This window comes from Lepidochelys kempii, chromosome 19, assembly GCF_965140285.1.
Source record: "Lepidochelys kempii isolate rLepKem1 chromosome 19, rLepKem1.hap1, whole genome shotgun sequence".
NCBI lineage: Eukaryota > Metazoa > Chordata > Testudines > Cheloniidae > Lepidochelys > Lepidochelys kempii.
The window spans coordinates 9,049,538-9,062,699 of record NC_136398.1 but is presented as its reverse complement, the minus strand read 5'-3'; the positions used below and the strand labels follow the sequence as shown (position 1 = coordinate 9,062,699).

Genomic DNA, 13,162 nt, shown 5'->3' with positions numbered 1-13,162 from the left:
TACCTGCCTTTGAAAGCAGAAGTATCATTGTACAATATATTCTAAATATGCATGACACACACACAATATACATTAGAGGCATACATGCACATTCTGATGATCCTACCTGGGGGTTAAAAAGAGTGACAGAAAACTAATCCTGTTTTTGATACTGGTGATTTCTTCCAGTTAGTAGGTCAGATGGTAGTGATCCTTAGGAGTAAAAAGAGAGTACCTGAACCCTTGCATGCCCTTGTTCCACCCAGATATGGTGTACCTATGTTTGCTATTCCTGACAAATTGTATTGTCTACTTAACAGTTTTTGTCACCCAAATCAGAGGGGCTAAGTAGACAAACAGTGCTCTCCCCTATGCTGGTGTGCCCGTACGCTTTAAATGTCTCAAATAGCTATGGATGTACATGTAAAATTAAGCTCTGTTAGAAAAAAATATGCTATGACCTCTTGTTCTGGTAGGCGAATCACAATTTTGTTAGCTTTATGACAAAAATGCAAAAATAATATTCCATTATGGCGTTATTAACAATATTTCTCAATTGCTGCTTTCCTTTCCTTGGCTTTGTACTATTTCCCTCTACTGCCTTAACGTTTGTACTCTTCAAGCTCTGATATTTTCTGGACACTATTCTTCTTTACATTCTCTCACTGTTTTAGTCACTATCCCTACTGTGCCTCATCTCCAATATGCACATCCTGCAAGTCAAACAGCTGGTATTCCTTTGGTGTCTAGCATCAGCCATTTATTATCTATGACCCTCTCATATTCATTGATCTTTCTAAGCACATCCACACGTCTCTCCAATTTTGATAGCTGCTGTGTCAGTATCCTCGCTTACAGATATTTATCACATAGAAAAATGCTCTCTAACCTTAGACTCAAATGCATCACCCTGCACCCATTTTAATTCCCCAAGTAGTTTTTTCTCTTCTATATTAAGAACTCTCATGCTCAAGTTGGTTGTAGATAATTACCCTGCATTTTAGATATTCAATTTTCTGGTCTGTTACATCATACAAAAAGCTGAAATCAGCGATCTGCCCAAGAACTGACAAGAGCAGGGCTTTCCCTATAAAAGTGACATAGGGTCTAATTATACAATGGAAGGCCGGAGGGGGTAAAGACAAAAGATGGAAGTGTTGACCATAAAGGACCAGTGACTTGATCCAGTATAGCAAACCCAGTAAAAAGGTTGATTACTAGTATACTCATACAATGAACATGCAGTTTTACTCCAAACCCCACATTAATTGTCTCTCTCCCTTTAGATTTTCGAAAGGTTAATTCTTCTGAATTTTTTCCTAAGTGCCGGAGCTGCTCCCTTATTTGCTCATTCTTCATTTTCTCCTGACTATTCTACACCACTGCATTGTGTGGGTGCTGCAAGGTAAAAAAATGTCCAAAATAATTGGTGAGAACTATATTACAATCTGCAGTGCACACAAAATCCAAAGCAATAGCAAGCTACACTGGTCCACTCTATTCCTTCATGATCTGTGAGTCCCCAAGGCGGCAAAGTGAATCTTACCAGAATTGATGGCATGTTTCATTTTGCAGTCTGACTCACACATCACAATGGACTGGAAGGCATCTTGAAACTGGCAAAATGCCAAATGCAGAGGTAGGCTTCAGAGAGGTGAAGTGCAGCACCTATGCAGAATTACTACAGAGATCACAGAGTCAGTCAGCAAGATCTCAAGCCTGTCTAGCCGAGTCTAGCCAAAATACTTTGCATAGTTAGAAAATATGAATGGAGATTCTCAGATGAAAAAGATTCTTTATATGTGCAAAGGTGATTTGGGGAGAGAAGGGATACAGAATGGGGAGGGACAAGATGCGTATAAGGAGAACAGCAGGTAAACAAGAATACAGGATAGAATACATACAAATGGCATGAAGTAAACAGAATGAGGCTAATATGGCAATGTGTAAGGAAAATGTTTTACAATACGGAAGAGGTATTTGAAGAATCCAGAGAGGGATCTGCCCTGGTACTAAATCAGTGCATCAGATGGAGAAAATCTGTGTATAAGAAGAATGAGAGTAAGGGAAGATGAAATGGAAAAGTTACATCTCTTTTACAGAAATTCTGGAAGCAAATGTTATACGATGGCTGAACTGGAGGAATGCATTCAGCAATGAGTATGATATTATTGGAAAAATAGACACACCCAGACCCACAAAATAACTTAGCTGAAAATATCAAAGTACAGAACAGGTAAAAGTAAAGCAGGTAGAGGAACTGCAATGTGTGCAGAATGAGACACATATGCAGAGGGAAGCATTACCACCTGTAATACTGGGGATGACATAGTAGAACATTTAAATTTAAGCCCAATTGTATTTGAGATCTGGATTTAAGTTAAGGTCAAAAAACGTAGTCCTGTTGGCTTGTTACAGACCTCCAGGGCAGTTTGAGAAGGGTGAGCAGGAAATGTTTTTCCTGTTAAAGGATGATTATTAAAAAGTGCCAGATTAAATCATCATTGGGAAGAATCTTTATGTATTAAAAAAAGCCTAAAATGAGACCATATTCCTTGAGTTAGAACGTACCGTTTTTCCTTACAGTTTATTGAGCTGCCAGCATAGTCAAAGGCTTAACTCTTGGATATAAGCCAAATTAGAAGTTAGGCAGAACACAGAATATAGTGAATATTTTATCAAAAAGTGCCACCAAGAAAAGCAGCACAAAAGTATTGGACAATCAGAGGCACATATTGTCCCCTCTTCACATGTGGCGCTCTCACTACCCACTTGAAGATTTCAGACATATACACATCCTCCTAAACATTCCTGTGGCTGGCAGCCCAGGGAAATGCCTGTGATTGAGGGCAATATATGGTATTAAAAAAAAACAACATTGAATGCATACAAAATGCTTTAGGGAAAGTTGTTTGGAATTCCACGATATATAAGGAAAGTCAGCTGAAGAGGAAGTTAAACCAGTTGTAGAGTACATTCGGAATTCATCTCAAATCTTAACCAGCTATAAAACTGGCATCGAGCGTCAACATGATTAAGTAGGGATATAATGAGCAGTATCAGCAACAAAGCTGAAAGATTTTAAACAGATCAAGAAAGAATGAGGCTTGGGAGGACTACTAAAAACCAAGAAACAGCAAGCTAACAGAAAAAAAACTTGAGAGGTAAAAAGAGTTAGTGTCAAATTGCAATGAGTACTTTGATTAATAAAGAAGATTTTAATATATGTGCGGTACAAATGGTAAAAGACCTGATCCATTCAAGAAAGATTGTGGAATAGGGAATAGGTAATTAAAGAATGGAAATGCAGACTTTTGACTGTATTTCATAGAAAAATAAAAGAGCAAGTGCTTGTCTAGAAAGTTGACCGGAAGATTTAGGGGAACACAGTATGCTTAAATTGTAGTGAAGTTCTTTTCAAATGTACAGTAAATCCTGCAATACAGCACAGAACTATCACATTTGCACATAGTATTGATGGAGTTTTAGCCTGTCCAGATTATCACAATACTTCAGAAGCAATGATCATTTTAAACTGTGAGATTGCACCACTGGCATCTGAAGCTTCCGTTGCAGTACACAAGCACAAAGCTGTCAGCAACTGTGCCAGCATACCATGCTACACAGCACTTAATCATGGCCCGAAGTAGCTTCAAATCGGACATGAAGAACCAGAGTAAATGGGGAAAAAAAGGAAAAGAAAGGACAGTAGAAAGGAAGAAGCAGGAGAGCAACTGCTGAAAATTGCAGAGAGGGAAAAAAACAAGAGGAGACCAGCCCAAAGACTGAGAGTTTAATGGCCCTTTCTTGAAGGCCTGAGGCATAAATAGCTGATTTAATGTATGGAATGAACAATAGAAAAAGCACTGTATGTAGTACAGTTACATATCGCTAATTCCATATTTTAAAGGCCTTAAACATTTAAACTAATTAGTTAAGTAAAAATATTGCACAAGTGTTAGTGTGCAAATATAGTATTCAGTCAATGAGACAGGAAGTTCACATTTTCACATGTAAATTACGATTAGACAATTCTGAGGGTCTGTTCTACAAGGTATTTATGCAGAAATAAATTCCTTTTCTGTTGCCGAAAATATATTGATTGTGGGGCTCCACAACATCCGTAAAACTGAGAAACAGTCACTGCAGAGAGATGAGAGAATCACCAAATTTTATTTGTTCCAACTGTCTAGCATGTACTCACTAAACTATACAGCTTCCAATGAGTACCTTAAACTACCTGAAATTTAGGTACGTATAAGTACTAACCACCATGTCCTCTTCAGAAATTTGGAAAGATAAATAGTATAATTTCATGTTAAATTTTTAACAAAAATTCAAATGCATTCCAGATTAAATTTCATATTGAAATCTAATACCTGTCTGAGTGTTATCATAAAGGTTGGGTTTATCTGAATATCTTTATAAAAACAAACATAGGGACCATTGTACCCATCTCCTCAAAACTATCTTACAGTCCTTTCCATTTGACCATTACTTAATTTTAGTTTTCTCTTCTCCAATTTCATCCCAGATATTTAACAATTAGATATTATTATTAGTGTTCAGCCACCAAATCCAAGAATAACCATAGGCTATCATTGTTTGTTTTTGGTAATATCTAGCACCAAGGGATCCTGACCCTGGTTGGGAGCCTTCAGATGCCACTGGTATAACAAATTAAAATATTAATAATAGTGTAAGGCACATTCCAAACAACCAAGACGACAGAATCCTGTCTCAAAGAACTCAGTCTACCAGATACAGACAGTGGTTAGTGGAAGGGGAAAAACAAATAGAGATTCTTAATAAAAGTCAACTAGATTCTGCATAGGCAGCAGGGCAGAAGTGTCTTTAAGGGGAACTTAAGTGTGAACACAGTAAGGGGTCTTGCCAATGAGCTCAGAGAGGTTAAACCATGAACAGGAGCCAAATGGAGAAATATTCGTAGTATGCAACAATTGCTAAATTCATTAATAATTTTGCAAAATCTTGGGTTGCTGAAATGGTGTAGACATAGTCATACATAGATTAAAAGCAACAATTTGCCTTTTGAACAAGAATGGCCCCTCTTCTTCCTTTGTGTGAGTATGTTCTTTTTGCATACAAGGGTAAACTTCACTTTACCAAAATCGCTGCTTTGAGCACTTGGGTGAGCAGGAGTCTTATAAATGACACTTGGTTGCTGTACAAAATCGAGGAGACAACATTGCGTTATGGAGGTTTTTTGTTTTTAATAGAGTCAGGATGTATTCAATGGTCTGTTTGTTTCACTTATCAGCTTTGGGGGCTCCATTTCACCAAACACAAAACCTATTAAGAAAAGGAGTACTTGTGGCACCTTAGAGACTAACAAATGCATGCATCCGATGAAGTGAGCTGTAGCTCACGAAAGCTTATGCTCAAATAAATTTGTTAGTCTCTAAGGTGCCACAAGTCCTCCTTTTCTTCTTGCGGATACAGACTAACATGGCTGCTACTCTAAAACCTATTAAGTTATCATCCGGATATTATAAAATGATTATTGCCATTTTTTAGGCGGGTCACAGATACTGCTTACCAATCTTGAAAGTTAAAGAACTCTGTCAAGTCACATCAGAGACTACTTACATAATATCAGGATATACTGAACTATGAGTGAAAATGGTAAGAGGGAAGGGAAACAAGAGAAGGGATGAGGAAAAAGGAAAGAACATTCCATATAAAGCACTTCTTGCTGATTAGGTTACCAAAGCAGCAAATCCTCCATACTAGCTTAGCCTACTATTCTTCCTGGAATAGTACTTTGAAGCTGTCTGAATTTTCAGAACAGAAGATATCAATATGAAATGAAAACACTAAGTGTAAAACAAAGAATTCCACGAGAAACAATTATTACAAGAAATGTGATGCTCTGTATTGGAGATACACCTACAGCTAGCATAGTTGTGTATGATTCTTTTAAAAAAGCAACCACCCACCCAATATTCCATCCCACCTCCCTGCCTCCCAAATCTGTTCCGATGTAAGAGAAGGTATATAATGTTGATTCTCTGTTTAAAAGCAACTGATCGTAGGATTCTAGAAGGGTCTGCCTATATATAAACTATTTTCCAATTGACGGTGCTCCCTAAATATTATCTATAAACAGAAGATGAAATTACTTTGTAACTTCCAAATGGTATTTTGCTCAAGAATAGACACTCTGAAACAATTAATAAAGTATTTTGTTATTCTACTACATTTAACATTGTCCTTAGATTTTCAGTCAATTTGACCTCAACAAGAGACTAAACAGAGAATGGATCAAAAGAATCCAATGAAGTAAGCAGTAAAAAATCTATATTTTTCTGAAAAATGTGTTTAAGAAATTCTTAAACTAGCAAACAAGTGCCAGTATATTATTTGTAAATAAGATTTATAGATAAGGGATTTCAGATATCAGCCAAATATAGAAATACAAAGGAACCCTTTTATAGTGACGCTATTTCTCACAGAACGACTTTCTTTTAAGCAGAGGGTCACTATAACCAGAATAATCACAATTTGCATACTGAAGTGAAGCAAAACTCTGTGGGAATTTCATGATATCAGAGTTCACTTTGAATTGGTTCCCTTTTGTAAAGCTAATGTTGATATTATGCACATTTGCTCAGATCTTCAACCTACTGCACATACAGACCTCAACTGAACTATAAATAGAAATGAGATATTATCACAGCTCATGATTTTCAACAATAAGTGTTTCAAGACGATCATTTTCTCTCTTAGTCAAGAATTATATAATTGCTGTGTACCTGAATTTGACATCCCTCTCTCACTAGCTCAAAAATGTTGTTTTCTCCTAATTGTTTAGGGCTTTAGTTGACAGTGTCTTGTCCACTTAAGAAAGCTACCAAGTTTAATACGCAAATAAAGTATAACTTAAATTAACTGTGCTCTTTAAAATACTCTTAAGATTAAAACATGTTTTTACAAAACAGCTGTTCAAAAAAACGTTCTATGGTTTTTTGATGTGTATCATATATGGAACACGTCAGTTCCATGCAGTTATTTCACACCACATAAGAGTCAGGTGCCTTTTGCCATCTAAGTAGTACAGATATTCTTGTAATTTCCATCTTTACAAATGAATTATTATTTAAAGTTAAAGTTTAAAATAAAACTAGTGCTATTTATTTAACAAGTCAAGACTCATGCCATTATATGGAATGCAAGCATATTCAGAACTGTTCTTGACCAAATTATCTACCTTATTTGTCTAGCAAGTCTTGTTTCTTAAAGTTTCTCACTGTTTCAGCTCCACAGCCAAAAGTTCTAACGTGGACAAGGTGCTGGCAGCTGCTGGCATTTTTTACCACCAAGTCATCTAGATTTACTCTGAGCAGTAATGACATATGACTTCATATGAAAAACGTTCCAATGTTTTCTACTAGTGGTGCAGCTCCACAATTTTAATAAAAATGTTAATAAAAAAGTTCTGTGCAGACACAGCTCTTTAGTATATTAGGATTATGACAAAGGAGGGCAAATACACCCTTATCAGGGAGGAAGGGGGAAGTATCATGTGCAAAAAATACCTCCTGACAATCCCCTCACCCTCAAAAGAGAGTGTCATCAGTCACTCCCAAGCACCAAAATATCTAATACTCTAACCAAATTCTATGGTCATTCAGTTTTTGCCCAAATATATTGGTAGTACTTGACTCTACCTCAAGGGGAAACCCATTCTACCTATTCACCATTCTCTCTGTAAAAATCATATTTCTAGCACACACACACACACACACACACTAATGAACACAAGCCAAAATATGTTACTGTTTACAGTAAAGCACCGTCAACAGGTCTCTCGATCTGAGATTTTCTTACTCTAGTTTTAATGTATGACTCATGTTTATCACCAAAAAACTCTACAAGTTTAAAAGGGACACATGAACTTGTAATCTAGTAAAAAAAATTTAAAATGAGTTAAGTCAGTTTCATGGACTGCACCTGAGGCTGCTACCATTTTTTTTTTATTTACCCAATCATACCTTCTTATATTTTAAAAATGTCCATCTCCTCTGTTGTTAAAAAATCCCCACACAAACAGGAGAAACAGTGAAACTGACTATAAAAGCTTGTCAAAAGCACAAAATAAATAAACTGAAAAAGAAACAAGTATTCCTCTCATCTTTTTCAGGTACACTAAACTTAGATGTTTCTTATAAGATTTTATATAGAATTATGTTTTTAAATTGACAGTCCCTTTAAAGAAAACAATTTGCACTAATTCTGATTAAAGTAAGCCAATTTACTCTTCAAAATGCTTCTTTATAAGTCCTATAAACTTCTCTGAGTATAAGATCATCATAGTAAGTGATATGTCAATTTCACTTCTTTCTAGCAGAGGTTTTATACCCTACAGAAAAACAATAACTCCTTAACCTTGCTAACATGTTAGATGCTGCCGTCCGTCAAAACTTTGCATCCACAATGCCACTCATGCAAATTCATGCTGTCAAACCACTATGGAAAGTTATCTACAACATTACACCTCTTGAAGTCACATTATTCTGCTCTGTTTGAGGTATGTGGACAACTCTACCCAATTGTCAGTTTTGAACCGGACAGCCCCCCGAAATATGCACATTATACTAAACCCCTCACTACACCATGTAATGCAGGTGTTCTCAAACTGGGGGGCAGGACCCCTCAGGGGATCATGAGGTTATTACATGGGGGGTTGCGAACTGTCAGCCTCCACTCCAAACCCCGCTTTGCCTCCAGCATTTATAATGGTGTTAAATATATAAAAATGTGTTTAATTTATAAGGGGGAGTCACACTCAGAGGCTTGCTATGTGAAAGGGTTCACCAGTACAAAAGTTTGAGAACCACAGATGTAATGGTCCAGAAGGATAAATGTGGGGGAAAGGAGTGCAAAAACTCTGAACAAATCCCCTTCCCCAAGTTGCTTCCTTCAATTAGCACCAACAGGACCCTAGCCAGCAGCTCCCACCCACCGCAATCACCCTCACCCCGGTTCATATAAAAAGGATAGGGTGGGGGAAAACCACTACATAGAAACAAAACAGCGTCCCAACTAAGTCTGTAAAAAGGACAGGAGGAGGGTAAAGGTCTCGGGCAGTTGTTGAGGAAGGGAAAGGGGGTCAGGCCCTGAGCAGGAAGACGAGGCAATGCGAGGGGAAGGGAACGTTTGAGAGGAGGCACTGGGGGTGCTCTAAGAAGGGTCTATGTGTGGGGGTGGGGGGGGGGAGTTATGAGAGGCAAGGGGACAATTGAATAGAGAGTGGGGTCCTGAAGGGAGGAGTGTGGCTCTGAGAGGAGACAATGTGTGAAGGAGGTGGGCATGAGGAGACAATGTGCATGTGTGGGAGCTGGGAGGAGGCTAAGTATGGGAACCCCTGCAGGGAGGTGATGGGGGAGGGCTGCGAGAAGGGAGGGGGGCGCAGCCCTGAAGAGAGGCAATGGGGGAGGGCTGGGAGAAGATGGGGGGAGAGAAGAAGTATGGGAGCCCCTGAAAGGAGGGGGGGGGCTAAAGGGAGACGATGGGGGAGGGCTGGGAGGAGGCAGTGGGGGGGGGTGGGGAGGAAGTATGGTTGCACCTGAAAGGAAGTGGGGAGGGCCTAAAGGGAGGTGATGGGGGAGGGCTGGGAGAAGACCTGGGGGGGGCCTAAAGGGAGGTGATGGGGGAGGGCTGGGAGAAGGGAGTGGCGGGGCTAAAGGGAGGTGATGGGGAAGGGCTGGGAGGAGGCTGAAGAGAGGCGATGGGGGAGGAGGCAGTTGGGGGAGTGGGGGGGCTGAAGGGAGGCGATGGGGAAGGGCTGGGAGAAGACCGGGGGCTGAAGGGAGGTGATGGGAAAGGGCTGGGAGGAGGCTGAAGGGAGGTGATGGGAGAGGAGGCTGAAGGGAGGAGGCGATGGCTGGAAGGAGGTGATGGATGGGGGGGCTGAAGGGAGGGGATGCGGGGCTGGAAAGGGGCTGAAGGGAGGCAGTGGAGGGGAACTAGGAGGAGGCTGAAGGGAGGCGATGGGGGGCTGGGGGGAGGCTGAAGGGAGGCAATGGGGGGCTGGGGGGAGGCTGAAGGGAGGCAATGGGGGGCTGGGGGGAGGCTGAAGGGAGGCAATGGGGGGCTGGGGGGAGGCTGAAGGGAGGCAATGGGGGGCTGGGGGGAGGCTGAAGGGAGGCAATGGGGGGCTGGGGGGAGGCTGAAGGGAGGCAATGGGGGGCTGGGGGGAGGCTGAAGGGAGGCAATGGGGGGCTGGGGGGAGGCTGAAGGGAGGCAATGGGGGGCTGGGGGTGGAGAGCTGGGAGGAGGCTGAAGGGAGGCCATGGAGGCTGGGAGCCTGAAGGCAGTAGGGGGGGCTGGGGGAAGGTGGTGGTGGAGGGCTGGGAGGAGGCTGAAGAGAGGTGATGGGAGGCTGAAGGCAGTAGGGGGGAGGGAGGCTGAAGGGAGGTGATGGGAGGCTGAAAGCAGTAGGGGGGGCTCGGAGGAGGTGGTGATGGAGGGCTGGGAGAAGGCTGAAGGGAGGCGATGGAGGCTGGGAGGCTGAAGGCAGTAGGGGGGCTGGGGGGAGGTGGTGATGGAGGGCTGGGGGGTGGCTGAAGGGAGGCGATGGAGGCTGGGAGGAGGTGGTGGTGCAGGGCTGGGAGGAGGCTGAAGGGAGGTGATGGGAGGCTGAAGGCAGTAGGGGGGGCTGGGGGGAGGTGGTGACGGAGGACTGGGGGGAGGCTGAAGGGAGGCAGTGATGGAGGGCTGGGGGGAGGCTGAAGGGAGGCGGTGATGGAGGGCTGGGGGGAGGCTGAAGGGAGGCGGTGATGGAGGGCTGGGGGAGGCTGAAGGGAGGCGGTGATGGAGGGCTGGGGGAGGCTGAAGGGAGGTGATGGGAGGCTGAAGGCAGTAGGGGGGGCTGGGAGGAGGTGGTGATGGAGGGCTGGGGGGAGGCTGAAGGGAGGCGATGGGAGGCTGGGGGGAGGTGGTGATGGAGGGCTGGGGGGAGGCTGAAGGGAGGCGATGGAGGCTGGGGGGAGGCTGAAGGGAGGCGGTGATGGAGGGCTGGGGGGAGGCTGAAGGGAGGCGGTGATGGAGGGCTGGGGGGAGGCTGAAGGGAGATGATGGAGGCTGGGGGGAGGCTGAAGGGAGATGATGGAGGCTGGGGGGAGGTGGTGGTGGTGCAGGGCTGGGGGGAGGCTGAAGGGAGGCAATGGGAGGCTGGGGGGAGGTGGTGATGGAGGGCTGGGGGAGGCTGAAGGGAGGTGATGGGAGGCTGAAGGCAGTAGGGGGGGCTGGGAGGAGGCGGTGATGGAGGGCTGGGGGGAGGCTGAAGGGAGGCGGTGATGGAGGCTGGGGGGAGGTGGTGGTGGTGCAGGGCTAGGGGGAGGCTGAAGGGAGGCAATGGGAGGCTGGGGGGAGGCTGAAGGGAGGCGGTGATGGAGGGCTGGGGGGAGGTGGTGGTGGTGCAGGGCTGGGGGGAGGCTGAAGGGAGGCAATGGGAGGCTGGGGGGAGGTGGTGATGGAGGGCTGGGGGAGGCTGAAGGGAGGTGATGGGAGACTGAAGGCAGTAGGGGGGGCTGGGAGGAGGCGGTGATGGAGGCTGGGGGGAGGTGGTGGTGGTGCAGGGCTGGGGGGAGGCTGAAGGGAGGCGATGATGGAGAGCTGGGGGAGGCTGAAGGGAGGCGATGGGAGGCTGAAGGCAGTAGGGGAGGCTCGGAGGAGGTGGTGATGGAGGGCTGGGGGGAGGCTGAAGGGAGGCGGCGATGGGGGGCTGGGGGGAGGCTGAAGGGAGGCGGCGATGGGGGGCTGGGGGGAGGCTGAAGGGAGGCGGCGATGGGGGGCTGGGGGGAGGTGGTGGTGGTGCAGGGCTGGGGGGAGGCTGAAGGGAGGCGATGATGGAGAGCTGGGGGAGGCTGAAGGGAGGCGATGGGAGGCTGAAGGCAGTAGGGGAGGCTCGGAGGAGGTGGTGATGGAGGGCTGGGGGGAGGCTGAAGGGAGGCGGCGATGGGGGGCTGGGGGGAGGCTGAAGGGAGGCGGCGATGGGGGGCTGGGGGGAGGCTGAAGGGAGGCGGCGATGGGGGGCTCGCAGGAGACACGGGGCAGGAGGGCTCAGCGCTGGGGCGCGAGGCGGCGCCGTTCGGGCTCGGCCCCGGGCAGGAGCGCCGGGGAGCCGACCCGCCCGGGCCCAGAGTGCGGCCTAGCGGCGGTTGCCGAGCCGGCCGGGACCCCGCTGCCCGCGGTGAGGCCGGGGAGGGGGGCGCGAGGCGCCGCGAGCCGGGCTGCGGGCGGGGGTGCTGCGCCCTGACAGGCCGCGTCCCTCGGGTGGGGAGCGAGCTGCCGGGGGGAGGGGCGGCCACTGACAGGCCGGGAATGGGGAGCCCGAGGCGGGGCACGGGGAGGGGGAGGGGGGGCGAGCGGCGCTGGGGCCGGAGGCAGCCGGGCCGGGGGAAGGGTCCTGCCGGGGCAAGCGCAGGGGCCAGCCGGAGCGGAGCGGAGCCGGCGCCCGGCGGGAGGGGGCGGGGAGGGACGGCGGGTAGGAGGACCCGCGGCAGGGGGAGGGGACGAGGGGCCGGCCGAGGCAGGGCGGCGGGGGCCCGGCCGGTACCTGCCGTAGATGCCCTCGGTGATGCGGTTCCGCTTTAGCGGCCGCCGGAGTTTGCTGCAGTCCGCGCTCCGCCGCTTCATCCTCCCGGCCCCGCGCTGGCTCGGACCCGCCCGGCTCACGGCGCCACCAGTCGAGGCCGGGCAGATTTTTTTTTTTTCCGCTTTTCTCTCCCCCCCCCCTCTTGGAAACAAAGAAATAAAAATAATTTCAGGTCCGTCCCTCCCCGCCGCGTCCCCGCGCGCAGACGCCGCGCCCCCGCCCCGCCTCGGCGGACGACACCCAATCCGAGGCTGACAGAATGGGATCGACGGGAGGTCAAACCAATCAACGACAGCGAGAGTCGGACGGACGGGCCACAGAGCCAATCAAAAGGTTTATCCCGCCCCTTATATGACGTTCAGGTCACAGGCCCGCCCCACACTCTGAGTGACGTCTCGAAGAGAGAAAGAAAGGTGAATTGACAGCACACCCTCCAATTCCTTGAAGGGATTTTGTTCTCACCCCACCCACCCGGGCGTTCGCACCAGGCACGCGCCCCACATTATGAGTGATAGCAAGGTTGACCAATCAGAGAGAAAAGCAAGAGTGGGCGGGACTTTA

At 46.8% G+C, this 13,162-nt stretch overlaps 1 protein-coding gene across 1 annotated transcript in view; it reads right to left on the bottom strand.

The window, feature by feature from the left end:
• MACO1 (macoilin 1) overlaps nt 1–12,755 on the bottom strand; it is a 51,575-nt gene extending 38,820 nt beyond the window's left edge. Inside the window, exon 1 of the mRNA XM_073317250.2 lies at nt 12,563–12,755. Coding sequence (XP_073173351.1) covers nt 12,563–12,642 — 80 coding nt within the window. The 5' untranslated portion in view covers nt 12,643–12,755. The remainder of the gene's footprint in view (nt 1–12,562) is intronic.
• Nucleotides 12,756–13,162: the final 407 nt, after the last annotated feature.